The following is a 21501-nucleotide window of genomic DNA, read 5'->3' as shown; positions in this document are numbered from 1 at the left end:
AAATGAAGCCGCATCTCATGCGTCCAGTTTAGAAGGGGCTTAAAACATCCAACTGCATCAGCTAGATGTGTTTATCAAATATGGTTTAGTATGAATTCAGTCCGACAAGCATGTTTATATGCATTTAAAATTCTGGTTCTAATCAGACCCACTATTTAACTTCACTGACATTTTTACATGCTGACTGATACAATTTTGACTTTTCCTGGCTGCATGTAAATGCACTGAGAGTGTTGTATATCCAAGACAGAACAGACTATATAAGAGTCAACCAAAAGTGTTTTGTATTCACATCCCTCACACATAGGCATTCTTATCGAAGTGCTGGATCCTGGAGGAGTTGCTGTATTCCGGAGGCGGTCTCTGGTTTATAGACCTCGCCTGTCCTCTTGGGTAGGAGATATGAGAGTGTGAGGCGGCACCTTTGTAGATATAAGTGGCCTGACTGTGACTGTAAAAAGACAGAAAACAGATCCAACAATCAAACCTCAGTATGACTCAGGGAAATAGATTCAGACATCAGGCTTTACTGCTTTTTAAATAAACCTTTTGGAGAAAGAATCTGTGATGGAGAAGCAGAGTATGCCTCCTCCGAGGATGCAGAGGACAGAGCCTCCCCAGCCGATGAACAGAGCAGCTCCGAGCTCATACCTGCAGATAAAGAAGGCAAATTTGGCTTAATTGGTTAAGTTTGATTGAAAAGTATTGCCCGACAGATGCATGGTTCTTACTTTTGCGCCACAAACATTGGGTCGAAAAATTCAGATGTTATCCTGTGTGCATAGAGGGAGCACGCTGACAGTGAACACAGGCCTGGGAAGATGAAGAAAGGAATTAATGAAATCAAATAGAAATAATAAATCAAGCAATTCACTTTACTTACCACTGAGAATGAAATTTACTCCAGCAAAGCAGGCAATCCTAGCTTTGCTTTTGTCTGTTCCTCCAATTTTGGTGCATTTCATCCCAACGAGGGCGAAAATAGAACCAAAAAAGCCCAGACAGACGGCAGCAATCATCAGTCCTCTGCATGCCTGGATGTAGCCTGAAAACACACAACTAAAGTCAGACTTTTAAGTTTTGAGCCTCCTTTTTGTCCTTTTGCATACCCCATAACCGCACCTCTGCATACCACAAGGCCAATGAGTTATTGACCTTGTGACCAAATTAGGTGCATAAGGCAAGAAATACAATTTGTCAGGTATTAAGTTAATTGTTTTTAAGCCACTTGTGAAGACATTATGGATGTGAAACTTCACGTTCAAATGTGATTTAGGAGCAAATATTAACCAAGAAAGTCAACCCCTGAAACGAGTGAGCCGTTGAGGAAACAGCCCGAGGGTCTCCATGAATCACCTTTGTGGTGCTTTCAAGGTCTGGGAACAACGGCTAACCATTGACAGTGTTTCAAGGTAAATGAGTTGTTGCTTGTAGACAAGGATAGGGTATCTCTGTGTCCTAAGAAGCACTGATTTTGGATTTTAACAGCAGAATTTAGAGAGAAAAGCACACAAGATGAGGATGAATCAGCATTTTCTAACATAAATTTGATGTAGCTAATCAAAACCGTTTAAAAAAAATCACAGATCCAATCATCAAAGAAATCAAAGCTGACCATCCAGCGCCAGCATGGAGGGAAAGTCTTTGCAGTTCGAGATTCCTGTTGAATCAGTGACACACGTCTTCCAAAGATTGGACCAGTAGGTAGCTGTCGTGATGATCGTCCCATCAAGGCTTGACACCTTCCAGTAGTCCGTTGGCAAGGTTGAAGACACGAGCACCCAACCAGAGGTTGTTAAAACAAAGGCGAAGATCTCTTGAAACATGCCACTCATGCTGCGGAGAGAGAGGACGTCTCCACTCTGCTGGGATGACCGAAGAGGTTGGTGAGACCTGACCTCAAAATTGATGAATGGTTTCCTGGTTAGTAAAGCTTGTTGAAAATGTAGCGAGGCTCTGCACTCAATGGATGGGCTGTGATTGATTGTTAATGTTTTGTGGATTCTTATATGCTGTAGGGAGGAGTTTGGCCTTAAAGATCAACAGGTGGTCAGTGTGTGATCAAAGTGTCATCCACCCACCGGTGTGGTACACGTCACAGTGACTCAGATGCAGAGAGGATGGGGACTGAAGGAGCAGGGGTGACATCAGAGATGACGTTTTACACAGAAACAGCTGTGGACATTGTCGTCTGTACAGGTATGACTTTATTCTTTGATTGGAACAATGCCCAATACTTGAATTATTGGATTAACTGATGCATTTTAATATTTGGAAGGAAAAAATAAGGTAAAGAAATGTGAGTGAAGTAAATCATGTGCCAAGCACAGCATATATCTGAGATAAGTTCAATGATTAACAGATAATCTTTAAAAAAAAGTTAATGGTACAAACCATCTTATTATTTACACTCAAGGGTTAAACTAACCATTATTTAATGTTTTACTGTGTAAAACCAAATGAGCCAAAGGTACACGCTAGGATGATTTTATTTTGTCCATTTATTGCTGTAACTTTATTGGACCTGAGCTTTTGCTTAGAATGTTTTTTTAGTTTCTCCCACTTATGTTGGATTAGTACGACCTGTAAGTTCAAAAGCTCAGCCGTGTCCTTGAACAGCATTTCCTAAATTTACAAATTTCCTAAAATTTCAAAGAAATAACCTTAAATTTCTTTGCAAACTCATGAACATAATTTTTAAAGAATCCCATTAAACATTTCATAAAAAATTTGCCCAGAAATTCACTGTGAATTCCTGAAAAGAAATCTAAAAAAAACCCAAAATTTCAAAGTAAATTTCCAATAAAATGTCTTATCAATTTCCCTAAATTTACCATTGTCCTTTTTATTCCCCAAGATATGTTTATTGACCAAACTTCACATGTGGTTCAGACATCAAAGGTTCAAGAGATTATCTGTAAAAAAAAAAAAAAGTCTTTTGCTTTCTTTTGCTTTTTGACAAAGTGATAAAATACAAGGTAGGTTATAATAAGGTAAAATAAATATAGAAGTAAAACAACAATAGTCATGGAGGAGGGGGTCCCAAATTAAAATGTCCTTTATCCTAGAATCTTTTAAAAATACCAAACAAATCATCCCAGAGATATCAGCAATCAAAGCTACTTTTCCCAAAAAACTTCCAGTGAAACTCGTCATAATATACAAACCTACAGTGCTTAACAAATTTATTAGACCACCTGTCATATTTGTCTCAGAGACCATCCAGCATCATGAAGTGCTTTAATGCGGACTCTTTCATTTTCAGTGAGCTCTCCACGTTTTACCATTTTGAACAGGAATGAGGGATTTCAAACTGAGTTCACCCAAATTTGAGCCAGCTCACTGGGCTTCTCTGAGAAGTCAGAAATTAATCAAGCATAACATTCAACCAGTTAAAAAAAACAAATCTGTTCAGGAATGCAAGTAAATAACTATAATTTGATATATTAATCAAGAAATATTAACGTGCTTTTTTTTTAGCTTTAAAAATATCATTTGGGTTAAAGAGCTTCTACATATTGGTGTATTAACCATCGCAGAAACATCAAAAATGATTTTGGTAATTACCAATGCTGTTAATTCAGGGCAGCTGTGGCACAAACCTTGCTTTGGTTAGGGTTAGGGTGGTCTAATAAATTTGTTAAGCACTGTACCTTCAGCGTTGTTATGAAAATACTTAAAATTTCCAGGCTAATTCTCCAAAATATCCAATTTTCCTAAGATTCACATAAAAAATCCTGAAATTTTATAGAAAGTTATCCTATTGTTTATAGCAACTTATTTCAACTTCAGTAGACATTCTAGATGATTTTCTTAAAAAAATCTAGCCCAAATTGTTACTATGTTGTAGGAAAGTCACAAAGTAATTACCTCATGTACCTGCAGAGTGTTGGGAGGTTAAAGCCCCTATGAGAAATTTTTGTTTTGATTGTAGCTCCTGGATAAAGTGGCATCTTCTTTGCTTTTGCTGGAACTTTCCAGTGCAAGACTAGAAGTATTTTAAGAAAAATGTCTTCATCCTTCATTTTAAGTGTCAACATTTTCATGCATTTGTTTTTTTAATTCTATTTTGACCCCCCCCCACCCCCCCCCAGTTGTGGCATCAGGCATTGAAAAATAGCTGTTTAGAAATTTTCAGTTGTCTGGTTTATTTTTCTGGCTCATAAAGAGATATCTACGGTGGCCTGGAAGAATTAAAAGTCTGAAACACTTTTACAAAGCCTAAAAACAAAAACATTTTTACGTTACATGAAACAAACAATCATTTCTAAAACCATTTCTTGATTTGTACATTCATTTTTGTAGAATTCCATTTTTTTTCTCCATTTGTAAAAGCATTTCTTGTTTTTTTAAACTTGGTTTGTAAAAATTCATTTTTCTTCATATGTAAAAATATTGTGTGCTCTGTGAATTTATTTTGTACAACCTAATTTTTTTGTCATTACCTAAAAGTATTGCATGTTTTGTTACTTTATTTTGTAAAATGCATTTTTTTCATTTCTTGACTTTTTTAATGTTAATTTGTATCCATTTTTGTAAAACTATTTCATGTTTCTTTAGTTTATTTTGAAAATTGTGTTTTATTTTAATTTCTTGACATTTTTTAATGTTTATTTGTTTCCAGTTTTGTAAAAGTATTTAATGCTCTGTAAGTTTATTTTATAAAATGTTATTTTTTTATTTCTTTTTTTTATGTTATTTTTTTCCAGCTTTGTAAAGTGTTTCAAAAGTTACAATTTTGTATTGAACCTTCAGGCCACCATAGTTAATATCAGCATTAATATCAAAATGTTACATAACCAGCAAAAACAAAACAAAACAAAACAAAAAAAAATCTCACAAGAGTTTTCAAATGTTATGGATGGAAAACGTTAACAGTAAATGGCACTTTTATGAAATCCTTGAAAATAATAGAATAAAAAAAATAGCAGTCCTAGCAATTTCCCCACACTCTGCATAAACTTCTGTATTTTTTATGTTCCTTTGGGGACCAGTGGGTAAAAACCTCTTAGAAACCACATACACAGACCTGTAGTTTAAGAAAGGATCCAGTGCAGTGAATGAGTCACGTTCTCCTTCTCACCTCACTCTCTCACACGATGAATGAACAACAAGGGTGCAAAAATCCCCCACAGACCAAAAATAGCTCGATTTCGATCACTTATTAACAGCCCAGCATTAACTCTGACATGTCCACTAGACAGAGAAATAACCTTGATATAATCCTGAGCAGTGTAAGGACTGATTAAACTGGAATAGGACACATTAAAAATAATATACAAACAGAAACCAGTGAGGGGCGAGTCACTCTCAGAGAGAACTCTTTCAGTTTTTATAACGAGTATTAGAGCTCCATCTGGTGGCTGCATGTGCTCATAACGCCCTCTCGCTGCTGCTGCCAACATCAGATGGAGACGAGAACCTCAGGGCACAAATATAACACACGTTTCTGTCCTTTTTGAAGAATTAAAACTGAAATGTGATGACAGATTGATGAAAAGATCATAGATAAAGAAAGCATACTAACATTAGTTTATGTATCAGCTGACTTATTTTCTTCCACACTGGTCCATTACCTTCTACAACCTGTCTTTTTTAACGTGCAGGATTTGAATCACTCAGTTTGACATTCACAAAGGATTAAACATTTGCCAAAGTTAACATACGAGTCAGAATCTTCTGGATAAATCATTCTTTTGTGTCTTTCTCAACCCCAAGTGGTCATTGTAATGTTATTTCAGTGAAATATATATTTGTCTATTATTGTTATGCATTGTCCTCTATAACTAGGCTGAAGATAATGATGTTATATTGTTTTAAAAAACAAGTACACATCGAACACAAGAGTCTAATAATAAAAGATAGTCTGTTGGGTTTTAGTCTAGTTGACATTTGGAGATGATGTTTTCAGAGGCGACCAACTAAAACCTGCAAAAGACATTCATTTATAAATTTAAATATTTGATGTATAACATATTTAAAATAACTTAGAAACGTATATTTCATATCATTAATAATCCTTAGAGCATTTTCAAAGACTGTAATTGCAATTAGACACTTCAAAAGTCATAACATAAACTTCAGGGAGCTCCACTTGCCTTCTTACTTCCCCTTTTCATATAAAATATGCCTCTAATTGTATCTGCCAAATTTAAGAGTCAACAGATAGTTGCCTTGAAACAATATTGAGCTAACGCTCAGTTAAAGCACCTACACAAGATGAGCTTTAAGTCACTATGGTGGCTCTTATCACACACTAGATCTGCTTCCATTGCCATTAACTCTAAGTTAACATGTTTGACTTAAATGCACCGAGCAGAAGTGGCATCCTCATACTGAATATGTTTGCTGTGAAACTCTCTTTGCTTACCTTCCAGCTGAAAGATCGTGTGATGAGGCCTGCAGTGAAGGGCCCCGATAGCATTCCCAGCACAGTTGTTCCACAGCCCCTGGAGCACCCAAGTGGCCGTGATAACCGAGGATGCCCGGCTGGTGGCCCTCCATTCATTGGACACCGTGGCAGCGATTGTTGCACCCACACCAGCCAGGCCGCTGAGAAAAGCCAGAATCTGTCGGACTGACATTTAAAGATATGTACCAAGTCTTATTTTGCAGATTTAAGAAAAAAAAGAAATAAAATGCCTCCAGGCAGGTAAATTACACTGCAGACATGTGTTTCACTGAGATGATTTACAGACAGGACATCTCGCATGGTCTCTATGGACACATGTGGCAGGAAGTGAAAAAGTAAAAAAGCATGAGGTGGCAGTTAGTCATTAAATTTGAGAAGAAGTGTTTGAAATGCTCCATGTTTCGGCCACATAATTAGGCCAGGTTTCATATTAACATAAAAAAGAGTAATCAATAATCCCAAAAACAAGAGGCAATGTGGCAAAGTCCAGCTACTGGTTCATCTATTTCTGTGCACAATATTTAGCAAATGACTAACGATTGCCTGCTCATATGTGAACATGTATGCTGTTTTTCATCGTTCTCATAGATCACCACGAGAGTTTGTTTTATATAAGAAAAAAGAAGAAGTTCAGAGAATTAAAGGCCATGCTTATTAAAAGCAGATATCTTAGCTCATGGGTGTCAAACTCATATTGAGTCCGGGGCCAGATTTGCTCCGATGAGAAGTCCTGAGGGCCGGACTATTTAGGCCAGGATTGTGAAAGTCAATCACAGATTCTGAATTTAGGCCTTACCTAAGAGCCTAACAAGGTCAATATTTAAACATAAACTGTCAACCTCATTTTCACCATTAGTAGAACATGAAAAAATATAAATAACACTGATAATAAACCACTCTGAGATTTAAAAAAAGTAAAAATTATAAATTTAAAGGCTCAAAGTCTGAGATAAAAGGTCAAACTTATTTCAAAAGGTCAAAACATGAAATTTAAATGTTTTTAAAAGGAAAATAAATTAGATATAGTCAACATCACAAGTTTAAAAGGTAAAAATGTGACTTAGAATTTAGAAAGTTAGAACTGTGAGATGCAAAATTGAAAATATTAAATTACAACATTAATTTCTTTTCCCACCTTCCTGACTTTTATCTAACTTCTTTTACTCTTGACTTTTTCAGATTTTTATAATTTAACAATGATATTTTAAATCATCAAGGTAAAGTTTACATGTTTATACTGGAGGAAATCTTCAGACCTCATACTGGTGGCCAGTTATAATAGAAAGCTCTTAATGTCTGTTGATGCCTAGATAGGTGACAGTCTGAGGGGCTTTGATGAGTGCATTATTGAGAATGAAGAAATGTGAAATTTTTGCATGTGCTTTTTTGATGCTACTACAGCTGATGTAAACTATATGGACAAAAGTATTTGGCCACTCCTGTTAATTAGAGAATTCAGATGTTTCAATCAGACCTGTTGCCACATGTGTATAAAATCAAGCACCTAGCCATCAATCACCAAACATTTGTACCATGAAATGAGTCGTTCTGAAGAGCTCAGAGACTTCAGGCGTGGTGTTGTGATGGATGCTACCTTCACAATAAGACTGTTCTTTTTTATCCCTGCTGGATATTCCACGGTCAGGTAAGTGATATTATTAGAAATTGCTGTAAAAATGCCTGAAAATTCCATACAAATCATCCGAGACATACCAACAACTTTCCCAAAATGCCCCTAAAATCAAAGCTACTTTCCCCAAAGACTTACAATGAAACTCGTCAAAATATACAAACACATTGCCAAAATTTTAAAGAAAATACTTAAAAATTTCCAATTGAATTCTCCAAAATATCCAAACAAATTTCCTAAGAATTACACAGAGATTCCTGCAATTTTATAACAAATTATCCCATCATCTATCGCAACTTATTTTAACTTCTGTAGACATTCTAGATGATTTTGTCAAAAATTCTAGCAGAAATTGTTACTATTTTGTAGGAAGGCCAAATTGTAATGACCTCATATGTACATGCTGATTCATAGCTGAAGAGTTCTGAACTTCCCCTGACATTAATGTAAACCGATACCTGTGAGTTGGGCGCTTCAGTGGGCTGTTTTTCCAGGGTTTGGGCTAGGCCCCTTACCTCCAGTGAAGGACAAACTTAATGCTTCAGCATACCAAGACATTCTGAACAATGCTGTTCTTCCAACTTTGTGGCAACAGTTTGGAGAAGGTCCATTTTCTATTCCAACATGGCTGTGTACCAGTGCACAAAGCAAAGACTAATAAAGACATGGTTTGATGAGTTGAGTGTGGAAGAATCTGACTGACTTCAACCCCATTAAGCACCTTTGAGATGGACTGGAACAGTTCATCAGTGCCTGCCCTCATAAATGCTCTACAGAATGATAGGGGCACAAATTCTCACAAAAACACTCCACAATCTTGTGGAAAGCCTTCCAAGAGGTGTGGGGGCTGTTATAACTGCAAAGGGGGATTCAACGCAAATACTTTGTCCATTCAGTGTATTTGATTTTAAACTCAATGTTAATGCACACCATACAGAACATATAAGAGTTCCTTACTCTTGTTTGTAATCACAAATTTTGTTTTTATGGTTGTCTGCCCTTCAGTCCATCTGTCCAGCTTTGGAATGTGACATCTAGTGGACTTTTAGGTGTTTCCTTCAGTCATTGCAGAATTATTCGCTACAACTCAAGGATGATCTAGTCAGATAGTAGAGACCAAAGGTCAAGGCCATTCATTATTCATTTGTCATCATCACATCTCAATAACTGACAATCGCACCATGCACCTTTCAGGAACCTCACTTACACCAGTGTCTTTTTCATCTACACTATATTATTTTATGAAATACTCATTTAAATGCATTTTCCCCCATATTTATTTAGGTCCTGTATCTTTTTTGTCAGTGTTGTTCTCAGTTACTCATAACTTCTCAGATGGGACTCATAATATTTCTATTTACCTTACACTGCTTGTAATTTATTGCAATATTCTATCCATACTGTGTTCCTATTTTTATCTATTTATTTAAGACAGATTCTGTAACTTTTCACTTGTTCACCTTTAAGTATACGGCTTCTCCTGTTATTTTATTGGCATGAAAAGGTTACACATTGTTCTTTTACATACAGTATGTATATATCTCTTATCTTTTTTATATTTTTCTGCCAACGTTATGCACATTCTGAACCGCAGAGCTGTTTTCTCTGGTTTTTTTTTTTATATTTCTATTGTTTTTACTGCCCTTGTTGTGTGTATAATGGAGAATGAAGTATCTATCTATCTACCTATCTATCTCTCTCAGGGGTCATCTTTCAGGAATATCACCTATGGCACCAAAATGGCTAGGGCTGGCCCTGCTTTGTGCAACGACACTTTCCCAAGAGGCAAAATTGATTAAATTGATTCATTAATTCATATTGAGAAAAACATCCGGAAGCTTCTAGTTGTCATGGGTAGAAAAGTAAAATTAATTACAATGATGCATGTCTGCTTTGGGCTTCCTTATGTTAGGTAAAATCTTTTAGAATAATAATAATATTTTGTATTCTTATGAAGTATTTTGACTCAGTACTAAAAGAAACGAAATGACATTTAAAGTTTTACTGATTTTTATTTGTAATACGTTCAAGTGGGGTATTTAGTGCATTAAACCTTATTTAATAGTAGTTCATTAAGTACAAGAACTACATCATTGTTTCCTCTGAAAAATAGATAAAGGATTTGTTGGTATGATTCTGCGTGATAGAAAATTTGAAATCGTACGGGCTTTTAATTTATTTTGTTTTAAATTTAATGAGTTAATTGCACGAAGAAGTTTAGGATGTGATGGAGACTCCTGCCAACCAATCATTGTTCGGTGGGCGGGGCTACACAGCGCCCGCATTACCTGACTGAGCGGCTGTGAAGCTCGTGCTGCACGACACTGGTGCTGGCGGGAAAGGTGTAGTATTGACAGAAGCAGGAGTTTACTACGACGTTTCAGTGTTTCCTGTCTGAGTGTTTATCGACCGCCCTGTGCCACACAGCCGGCAGAGAAAGTCTTCAGGTCGCTTTGACGCTTTGGGGGGCATGGAGCCTCTGCGGAAGGAGGGAAAGGATAATCCGTTGGCTTCAGCTAATCTTCTCTCTAAGATTTTCTTCTGGTAAGAAAACCAGCCTGAAGTGACAGCCGTGTTTGACATTAATTGAGCTTAGAGCCCTCATGTTTGACAGTTCGTAGCTTTTGTGGACAGGCTGGATGTGATAGCAGGTAGTCTAGCTTTGAGCTCAAACTCTCAGTGTGAGTTTATTTCTGTTGTCTCAAATTACATCAGGCAAAGTGCAGCATGGCTGCTTCATGGAGGGTGCTTTAAAAACATGCTTAAAGTTTGAATAAACTACTCAAACTCATATTTTCCACTAGTGTGGTTTTGGGGATATTGGGTCAATTTTTGAATTTCTACCCTCTGTTAGCTTTGTTGCCATGACTTATAAGAAAAAGTCCAACACATGAGTCATTTCTGTAACCATGGAGCTGTTGCCTATAAATTTCAGAAGAGAGAAAGGTTTTATCTTGTTCCAAAGGGGGATTACCAAAAGTAACGTCCAAAGTGGTCCAAATCCATTTTTTTCAGTGAGATTTGGGTGATTAGAACAGAACCTTTGGGTAATTGGGACAGGAGATTAAATCACAGATTAAGGCGATATTGTGAACAAATTTTTCATGGATTTTCTTTAATGAAGCCCAAAAAGTGCCTGACATAAAAATTTAATAAATCAGATTTGATAGGGTAAGGCTGACAAGCTAGAAGCATGCAAAAACAAAATCCAGGTTATCCATGACAATTTTGTGGTTAGGGGTCTGCACAAGTCAAGAGGGTGGGAACCACTGATTTGGAACATACAGAGTATAAACAAATGATCTCTATAACATTTTATTCATATATAATGCATCTCACCAAAAATCAAGCTTTCCTATCAACCCCAGCCCTCTTTGGATAGATAAGACAGCATAAAAACAAACTAATTCTAAAAAATAAAAACACAACATATCCATTTTTGTATCAGATTCCATCAAATTCCCACAGCACATCTTAACTTGCTGTTTTCAGGTACTGACGGCCATTGACACAGAAAGAGAGAGGAGGAGGATGCATAAAAAAAGAGAAGAGGGAGATGCAGAGAGAAAGCAGAAGAGAGAAACGGGAGATGTAGAAAGAGAGAAAATGTAGATGCAGAACAGCAGAAGATATAGATGCAGAAACAGAGAGGAGGGGGATGCAGAAAGAAGAGGGATACACAGAGATGAAAGGTAGATGCAGACAGGGAAGAGGGAGATGCAGAGTGAAAGCAGAGGTATGCAGATGAGAGAAATGGGAGAGGCAGGAAAGAGAGAAAATGTAGCTGCAGAAAGATAGAAAATGTAGATGCAGAGAGAGGAAGGGGATGCAGGAAGAGAAGAAAGGTAGATGCAGAATGGAAAAGAGGAAGATGCAGAAAAAAAGACATTCTGAAAGAGAGGAGAGGTAGATGCAGAAAAAGAAAAGAGGAGGGGATGCAGGAAAAAGAAAAGATGCAGAAAGAGAGAAGAGGGAGGTGTAGAAAAAGAAAAGTGACATGCAGGAAGTGAAGAGGGGATTGCAGGAAGAGAGAATTAGAGATGCAGACAGAGAAGGAGATGCAGAGAGAAAGCAGAGGTATGCGGAAAGAGAAAATAAAGATGCAGAAAGACAAGATGGAAATGCAGAAAGAGAGTGGAAGGGGATGCATGAAGAGAGAAAAGGTAGATGCAGAATGGAAAAGAGGTCCATACAAAAATTAAAAATATAGATAGATGCAGAAATGGAAGAGGAGGGAGGTACAGATATGAAAGAAAAAGGGAGGTACAGGAAGAGAAGAAGGGGGTATAAGGTAAAAAAAATTGACAAGCAGGAAGAGAAGAGGGAGATGCAGAGTGAAAACAAAGGTATGCAGATGAGAGAAACAAGAGATGCAGAAAGACAATAAGGAGGTACAGAAATAGAGTAGATGTGGATGCAGATAGAGAAGATGGTGATACATAAAAAGAGAGGAGGGAAATGCAGGAAGAGAAAAATAGGACATGCAGGAATGGAAGAGAGAGAAAGAGACAAGAGGTAGATGCAGAAAGAGAGGCTAGGTAGATGCATTGAAAGATAGGGGGAAATGCAGAAAGAGAGAATTGGAGATGCAGACAGAGAAGAGGGAGATGCAGAAAAATGAAGAGGAAGATTCAGAAAGAGAGTGTGAAAGAGAGCAACAACAATGAATAAGAAAGATTTATGGCTGTTCTGGCCATGTATTGATCCTTAACCTATTTCCTTTCCAATGTGTGAAGATTTAGCAATAATAACCATATTTGATTTAAAACAACTGAACATTATAACATTAGCATTAGCAGCTAAGATGATGATGATATGGAGGGGACGAATATTAGTAGTTGTTGTAGTTGCAGCTGAGCAGCTCTTTAGCATTTGTGATATCGATAATAGATGTCTGTGGATGAAGCAGATCAAAAGCATCTATTTAGGGGATCTAAATGGTAATAAAGATTGTAGGTTAAATTGTGCCTGTATTTGCTTTGTCACCAGCTGGCTGAATCCCTTGTTCAAAATTGGGTACAAGAAAACATTGGAGGAAGATGACATGTTCAGTGTTCTACCCGAGGATGCATCTGATAGACTGGGGGAGCAGCTACAATGGTAAGACAATTAACTATATGTGATTTAATTTAGATGCTCAGGTTGTTTCCTTGTTTTCTTTTACTGCAAAGGCTATGTCTTAGTGGTCTCCCAATAGTCTCTACAGTTGTTTTTATTTAACATAAATTCTACATATCAGGTGATAGACTAATGGCCATCACTAGTCAAACACATTTAAGACCCCTTTAGCAATTATTTTTAACTTCATAAGAAACAGTATTAAAAATTGAAGCCAGTGCATAAGCGCAAAAAACCTGCAGTTAAGTGTCCACTGTAGGCTGAATGATAAGACGCCTGTATATTCAGTAGAAATGAGACAATCCTTTATATTAAAATTAGCCGTGTTCATGTTAAAATGACACCCTTGCCACAGAGAGAAAGTCAAACTGTACTCTAGCAAACATTTGACTCTTGGGTGTACTACTGCTGTCTGTCACCTCTCTGATTGGACATGCAGGGGGGCAGACCATCCCTCTTTTCATGGAGTTTGGTGTCAGAGTTGACATTGAGGCAAGGCTATCTAAATATAGACAGCCCTTTCACATGAGTAGACACTAATCCCACTGCATCTAGAGTGAATGGGCAGTCACTGTAAGAGGCCATGGCTTTCTACTTTAGCATAAAGAGAAGCCTTCTGTGACTGTAAACCACACTGTAGCAATTATACTTCTTCGTGACACTGCTGTTTGTAATTTTAATTGACAAGATTTTAAAAGAAAGCATGGATTTTCACATTGGAGACATCACTAGAATCTCTTCACCTGGGAAATGTAACTTTATGCAAGAATTGTTCCAATATTTATACCAATATCTAATGAGCTTGATTCATCCTACAACACATAATAGGGTTTTTCTAAGTACAGTATGCAAGTTGAGGCACTAAGTGTCATGTACTGTACATTATGTTACTCATTATTACCCTCAAGCTGGTATTATAATTGGTATTGAGAAGGATAGAATGGTTATTAGAACAGCTCTGTTTTCTTCTGGATTTACTTATTAATAGGCACTGTAACCCAGCTTTGTGAACAGCTTTGTGTGATGCATTCATATTGTAACTACCTTCCATGTCCAAAGGAGGATTTTCTTCCAGAAAAAGATGGCCCGTACCATCTAGGGTTGTAGGCCATCAATAGCCAAAATTAAAGATTAAGAAGCAAGTTTAACTAAAGCTGCTTTAACACATGCACTCCAGAGATCTTTGTAGAAAGTTGTAGAACTGGGGCGCTGATGGTCTAGCGCAGTGTTTCCCAACCAGTTTTCCTTGGACCCCAGGACCCAAGAGAGAAGAAAAAGTGAATCAAAGAATCAAAATCTTAGTAAAGAAAGAAGACAGACATTTTTTGACCTGCCCAATCTGAACCAGAGTGGTGCTTTGTTATTGGACTTGGGTGTTAGTCGTGGACTGCCCTTAACAAACACTATGTTCATACATAAGTATCCTCAAAAGTGTACTTATAACCTGAGCACACTAGGCCAAAGATCAATGATCGACTTTGTTGTCGTTTCATCAGATCTGCGGCCATGTGTTTTGGACACTCGGGTGAAGAGAGCAGCTGAACTGTCAACTGATCACCACCTGGTGGTGAGTTGGATCAGATGACGGGGGGGGCTTAACTGGTTGTGCGGGTGAACTGGGAACATTTGGCAGAGGCCCCTGTCTGTGAAGTCTTCAACTCCCTCCTCCAGAAGAATTTCATGTGCATCCCGGAGAAGGTTTGGGAACATGGAGTCTGATGCCCCTAGGGGGCCTCCTTGTGAAAGTCTTGAGAGAGGGAGACCCCAGAACAAGCCCAGAACTCGTGGAGGGATTATATATCCCATCTGGCCTGGGAGCACCTCAGAATCCCCTAGGAGGAACGGGAAAAAGCTGCTGGGGAGAGGGACCTCTGAGTTGACTTACTTTGCCTGCTTTTCCACGACCGAACCCTGAATAAGCGGAAGAAGGTGAATGGATGGACGTAAAATTTTAGGACACCGCACCATCTAATTTGGCCCTCTCTTAGGAAGCAAACATGGCCTATGGAAGATGCTGTGGAAATTAAAGGTGTTCCAGGGTAGTTCTTTCTGTATCCAGCTAAATGTCACTCATAAAAACACTCATAATCGTCACAGAGTCATTGTGTCATACTGAGCTATTGTGAGCTTGGTAAGTTGAGTAGAGTGAGGCTAAAGTTAGCAGCTAGCTCTACCAGCCTTCATTCCTCCTCACAGTATAGTGCTTAATGTTGTTACTTTTCACTTGGGTTGGGTAGTTATACATGAGTATAACCCTCAATAGCTGACATAAAACTTTGTTTTCATAATCTGGTTAAAAACTGTGATACTGTGCTGTTCCTATGACATGCTAATCGCCACACTTCTCAAGTTTACTTCCAGCAAAGTGCCACGAAAAGCTCTGACAAGAAGGCAGCAGGCATTAAGCCATTCATGAAAAATGACAGGTGATTAGTTTAGCCGACTTGCAAGTCTTGCGTCGGCTAATTTGATATCTGAATTAAGCCATTTAGTTGCCTAACCACATGTATTACTTGTAAAAATTATTATGGGGGAAAACACATCAGATAACAACACTATATTGATGGTTCTTTAAACTTCACTGCATCAACAATCAAGTTCTAAACAACACTGGTGAGCAGTTACCATCAACCTGGCATGCTTACTTAAGGTGAATTTTCCTGAATATTTCCTGCTGTGCTTTTACATCAGCTCACTGTAACTTCACATGGACATGTTACATTGAGTCTTGCAAAAAATATCTGTGCAAAAGAAGCCGTAAAATAGTTAGCGTTATGCATTGAATGCAGCTCACCCCAAAAATGTCTAAATACAGCTTCAAATAGCTACTCAGGACTGTTTCTGATAATATTGCACTTTAAACTTGCTGCAAGTTGGTCACTTTGTGCAATGATCATTATTTATGTATGTTTTGTAGATATTGTGTGTTGTTTTCTATTTTGTATATAAGGTGTTGAAGTATCCTGTCTTAAATTCTCAAGGGTTTTGTGCATGTGTGATAACATAAGTAGGGCTAATGTCCATTGATGATATTACATACAAGATAATGGATGAAGCAGGGAAAGTTATGAGGCATCTTTATTCAACTGTGGCAGTATGGTGAGCAGCAAAGCAAAGCTGTTACTTTATTAATCATTTCTAATTAGAATTCAGTCCAACGCTGAAGTCCAAATTAGAAAGTCTCATTAATTATTTTGTCATTATGATGCAGTGCTACAAATAATTGACTACAGCGCCTCAGTGAATACTCTATCATGTAGAGACGTGTATTCAGAGACTGACTCTTAAGTCTGCAGCAGTGTAAGAAGCATTCGTAGTAAGTTAATTTTCATACAGGCAAGATATTACAATAACGGATTATTCTGCTTTTTGTGATTTCTTTGAAGAAGCCTGAAGTAGTGCAACAGTTCATTATTGTGAGCAGCATAGCTTAATTACCTTTTTTCTCTCCTTTTTCAAAGGTACTGGAACAGAGAGGTTCAACGGGCAGCAAAAGACCTGCGCCAACCGAGTCTAACTAAAGCTCTTGTCCAGTGCTACTGGAGATCATACGCACATACTGGAATATACATATTTATAGAGGTGCAATAAAACCAGATATCTATGTAGAGAAATGAAGCATTAAAGGGCAGTTTTTTTTTTCAAAATAGGTCTTGTTCCATATATTTAGGTGTGTTTACATGTTTCAACCTTTCTGAAACTGCTCTGATAGATTTCTTTAGCCAGCTCTTGCAATGCAGATTTAATTCACAAAATACTTTGGGGCAATAATAAGCGAGCTTTTGTCATGCTTTTTAATGTTTTTTAGCTTTATGCCTTTATTGGAGAGTCAGAACAGTGTATAGAGTTGTAAATCTGGAGAGAGAAAATGGGGAGTACTTGCAGGTCAGTTTAACCACAGGCTCTTTAAGGACTACAGTCTCTGCTTGGCCACTGGGGTCTAAAAAAATGCTTTAAAATTTTTTTTTGTTTTACTTACTTATTTATTACAAAGGACAATGCACATTAATGAACATTGACATGTAAATGTGCCAAATTATAGCCATATTCTAATTTTCATCTGCAGTCCCTGGCAGGTTGATGCAACAAAGAGCACATTATCTACATCTACAAATCTACATAAAGATCTGACAACACCAAGAGACCAGACAACATAGACAGCACATTGAAATACAAAGACGCTAATTTAACAGTAGGTTGCTGCATGACCTCTGCTTAGGACAGACCAGGAATAAAGTGACCACTGCAGTAAAAGTGCGTAAGGGAGACGGTGAAGTGCTGTAGTGCTAAAGTGTAAGTGTGCTTATATATTGCACATGATCATGTGTGTGCTTAAAGAAGAGATTGCACATCGCCCTTGGCCTGGTTAGTTGAAGTCCTAATATTATTGCACATAGCCCTATTGCACATAGTTTGCATTTACACATATACATAAGTGCATCTTTGTATGTAATATTGCACAAAATATGCATACATAGCTGTTTATATTTATGTATGCATAAAGATATTGAAATGGTTAAACATGTTCACAATTCTTTTGCAATTGAAAGGCTGAGGTTCAAGTTTTGAGGTCAGAGATACGCTTGCAGTATACTCACACAAAAATGCGTGATGGTTGCCATGTTTCCCCTGCGTCAGTTTTCACGCATCGACTGTGCAAGCCCTCAAAAATGAACACAACGTGAATGCAAGATGCAGCATATGTGATGGAGGCAGCGTAGAGAGTGAGAAAGTGTGACAGCCAACATGGCAGCAGAGACAACATCTGGAAGTTGTAAAGATGAACTGATAAACCAAGCTCATGCTTATAATCCCTTATCAACATTACACAAACATGTCTGTCAAACCATCTGGCGACAAATAAATTCTGTATTAAGAATTGAAATGTAAAAATCATAAAAGAAGATAGAGTGGCCTTTACTTGCTTACCTGTAATTGCTCCAAAGGCTTACATAGCAGCTACTATAGTGATGTCAGAGCTATTGGATTCAAGGTTTTCTTAATGGACAGTTTCAAGCAAGTTTGAATGAGTAGGTCATTTTAAACCCAAATCCCAACCTAAAACCAATGTTTTGTTTATTGAAGCACATCCTTTATATTTTATTTCCTATCAGGAAGTTATCAGAGTCATCCAGCCAGTGCTTCTCGGGAAAATGATCGTGCATTTTGAAAGTTACGACCCCGCCAACACAGCTGCTGTCTACGAGGTCTACAGCTACGCTACAGGCATCTCCCTGTCCACCATCGCACTGACTGTCCTTCACCATCTCTATTTTTACCATGTTCAGCGAGAGGGCATGAGGATTCGTGTGGCCATGTGCCACTTGATCTACAGGAAGGTTAGTCGTCATGCTACCTCTTTAATGGAAATGTCATCCTCTTTTATATTCCTGTGATTTTGTAGGATTTAACACCTTTGTTGTGCAAAGGCTCTTTCTCTTAACAGCAAAGCATTTGCCAAAACCACCACAGGACAAATAGTGAACCTATTATCCAATGATGTCAACAAATTTGATGAGGTAATGACTTCACTGTTTTTTATCTGAATTTATATTTAAAATGGGCATAGCCAATAAATTGTACACATTTACCTCATTTTTTTTCTCTTCACTGTCTTCTTACAGATAACTTTATATTTGCACTTTCTGTGGATTGGGCCAATACAAACAGCTGTTATAATTGTATTGCTGATGTATGCAATCGGCCCATCATGCCTTGCAGGAATGGCTGTCTTCTTTATCTTGATGCCAGTGCAGACTATGTTTGGACGATTGTTCTCTCATCTCAGGTTTGTCTTATTCACCAGGTTTAAATGTTGCTCTTGATGCCATTACTTCAATTTCATGTCTGCATGTTTAGGGCTGAAACTGCAGTCTTAACGGATGACAGAATACGCACCATGAATGAAGTCATCACTGGGATCCGTGTTATAAAGATGTATGGCTGGGAGAAGCCTTTCGCTGCCTTGGTGGATGAGCTCAGAAGGTGGGTTCATCTCTGAGAGGTCTGAATAGGATGATCAGTTTATTCCATCACAACATCTCATTTGCAAACATTTGTTTAAAACATCTCCAGAATAGGGCTGAACAATCTGCAGAAATAATCTAATTGCATTTTTTTCCCCCTAGATATTGTGATTGCGATTTAATATGCGATTATTCTTGGGTTAATCTTTTGTATTTTTCGACAAATTCAAGCAATAAATAATTCCATAAATAAGACCATGTGTATTGAAAACGATGAAATTATTTCCGAAGCAATTAATCCATAGTAGCATGAATCTGAATATGGGGGTGCAACAAACTTTAAGCTATAAAGGAAGCAGCTGGGGTGGGGGAGGTGAGGCTGGCTACCAGCTGATTGCAGCTGGGGTATGACTTTCATGAAGTAACGCTAGGTTTCATCAGTTTTAGATAGAATGAGCAAATTAGTTTTGCTCGTATTGCAAATGTGATGTCATTTGCTTTGTCTAAGGGCATTATCATTTTTATGTCACTCATTTTGATTAAGAAAAACATACATAAAACACACAAGGAGGATTTTTTTGTGAACCATTATAAAAAAAAAATTGACACTTGAATGTTTATGTAATGTGCAAAAAATCTCTGCCGCTGCAAAAAATTGATTTATTAAACTGGTATTTTGAAACATTTCAAGTTAGAGAAATATTGCAACTTCTGTGATTTGAAATTGCAGCAGGCCATATTGTAATTTAATCTGATTTGCAATTAATTGCCCAGCCCTACTCCAGAATAGCATGCCGTCATGCAAGATTATGTTTCTGCAGGCTATTTTAAGTCTTTGCTAACCTTTTATAAAGCATGTCCTCTTCATGATCCAAGTCAGATACATTTAAAGACTTTGACTATTCAATCGATACATACAAAACACAAAAAAAAAATCACAGGGGATTAGAGTAAAAGTATGTTGATAACTTGGATTAAGTTTATACCCAATATGGAATGATTAAACATTATGGCACATGAACTCAACCAGCATCAATCTGATTGTCATTACATTTTTTCTTACATAGAAATATCAAAACCCCCCATAAGGGTTGCCCTGATACTAGATTCTTAAACCTGAATACAGTCATATAAAAATCAAAGGATACTTTTTTAACACCACGGCACCAAAAAATCAGATCTTTGGCAAGCAATGTTCTTGTTTTAAATTTCTAAAAATGCAAGAAAAAAATGCAGACTTTCTAATTTTACAAATACACAATATGGACAAAAGTATTTGGCCATCTGCACGTTACACCAACAGGGGCTGTGATGACATTGCATTCAATTTAGGGATTTGAGGAAAAAATCTAATTGCGATTCTTTCCTCAATTTTGCGATTTAGTATGCAATTATTTTTAGGTTCCTCATCTTATGTATTATTCAATAAACATAAGCAATAAATCATTTAGTATTATAACCCACACAATATAACATAAATTAAACTATGGATGAAAGATTTGAAAAACTATATTTTGAGATTTTGGCTCTTAAAGCAAATTGGATATTAATTGCTATACTGAAGGAATGGCCTTTTTTATGTTATTCTCATTTAGATTAAGAAAAACATATGCCCGAACTTGAAAAGTAGGATTTTAATAAACTTTTCTGAAAAAAGACACTTGTAACTGGTATTTTGATACATTTCAAATTTGAAAAATATTGCACTGTCTGCAATTTGAAAATTGCAACAAGCCATATTGCGATTTAATCTAATTTTCGATTAATTTGCCAGCCCTAATTCAATTACATTCACTTTAATAAGGAATTGGCCCCCTTTCGCCGCTGTAACAGCCTCCACTATTCTTGTAAGGCTTTCCACAAGATTTTTTTTCTTTTTCCACATTCATTCTGTAGAGCATTTATGAGGTCTGGCTCTGATGTCGGACAAGAAGGCCTGATTCACAATCTCAATTCCAGTTCATCCCTAAGGTGCTGAATGGTGTGAGGTCAGGGGTCTGTGTGGGCCAGTCTAGTTCTTCAACAATGAACTCATCAAACCATGTCTTTAGAGTCTTTGTTTTGTACACTAGGGTACAGCCATGTTGGAATAGAAAAGGGCCTTCTCCAAACTGTTGCCACAAAGTTGGAAGCATAGCATTGTCCAAAATGTCTTTGAGATTGACCTTCACTGGAGGTAAGGGGCCTAGCCCAAACCCTGAAAAACAGCCCCATTAAGCTCCAAACTCACAGTTTTTTTACATTAATGCCAGTGGAAGTCCAGATCTCTTCAGCTTTTGCATCACCAGAGAGTTGGTGAGTTTTACGCACCTTGCACCTTAGCAGTTGTTGATCCTGCTTTGTGATTTTACATGGTCTTCTAATTCATGGCTGAG

The 21501-nt window shown here is 37.4% G+C and overlaps 2 protein-coding genes across 2 annotated transcripts in view; one reads left to right on the top strand and one right to left on the bottom strand.

The window, feature by feature from the left end:
- Nucleotides 1–297: 297 nt before the first annotated feature.
- On the bottom strand, nucleotides 298–6584 carry LOC121522870 (claudin-10-like). The gene is made up of 5 exons (XM_041807542.1): nucleotides 6371–6584; nucleotides 884–1045; nucleotides 732–813; nucleotides 547–651; nucleotides 298–451 (listed from the first exon to the last, which is right to left on the bottom strand). The coding sequence occupies exons 1-5, from the start codon at nucleotides 6582–6584 to the stop codon at nucleotides 298–300; spliced, it is 717 nt and encodes a 238-aa protein (XP_041663476.1).
- A 3776-nt stretch (nucleotides 6585–10360) lies between these two features.
- The window catches only part of LOC121523072 (ATP-binding cassette sub-family C member 4-like), a 65597-nt gene continuing 54456 nt past the window's right edge, over nucleotides 10361–21501 (top strand). Inside the window, exons 1-7 of the mRNA XM_041807816.1 lie at nucleotides 10361–10586; nucleotides 13032–13142; nucleotides 16622–16742; nucleotides 18275–18499; nucleotides 18590–18679; nucleotides 18785–18948; nucleotides 19020–19145. Of these exons, the coding sequence (XP_041663750.1) occupies nucleotides 10513–10586; nucleotides 13032–13142; nucleotides 16622–16742; nucleotides 18275–18499; nucleotides 18590–18679; nucleotides 18785–18948; nucleotides 19020–19145 (911 nt within the window). The 5' untranslated portion in view covers nucleotides 10361–10512. The remainder of the gene's footprint in view (nucleotides 10587–13031; nucleotides 13143–16621; nucleotides 16743–18274; nucleotides 18500–18589; nucleotides 18680–18784; nucleotides 18949–19019; nucleotides 19146–21501) is intronic.

Source organism: Cheilinus undulatus, linkage group 15 (assembly GCF_018320785.1).
Source record: "Cheilinus undulatus linkage group 15, ASM1832078v1, whole genome shotgun sequence".
NCBI lineage: Eukaryota > Metazoa > Chordata > Actinopteri > Labriformes > Labridae > Cheilinus > Cheilinus undulatus.
This window is presented reverse-complemented; position numbering and strand designations above follow the sequence as displayed.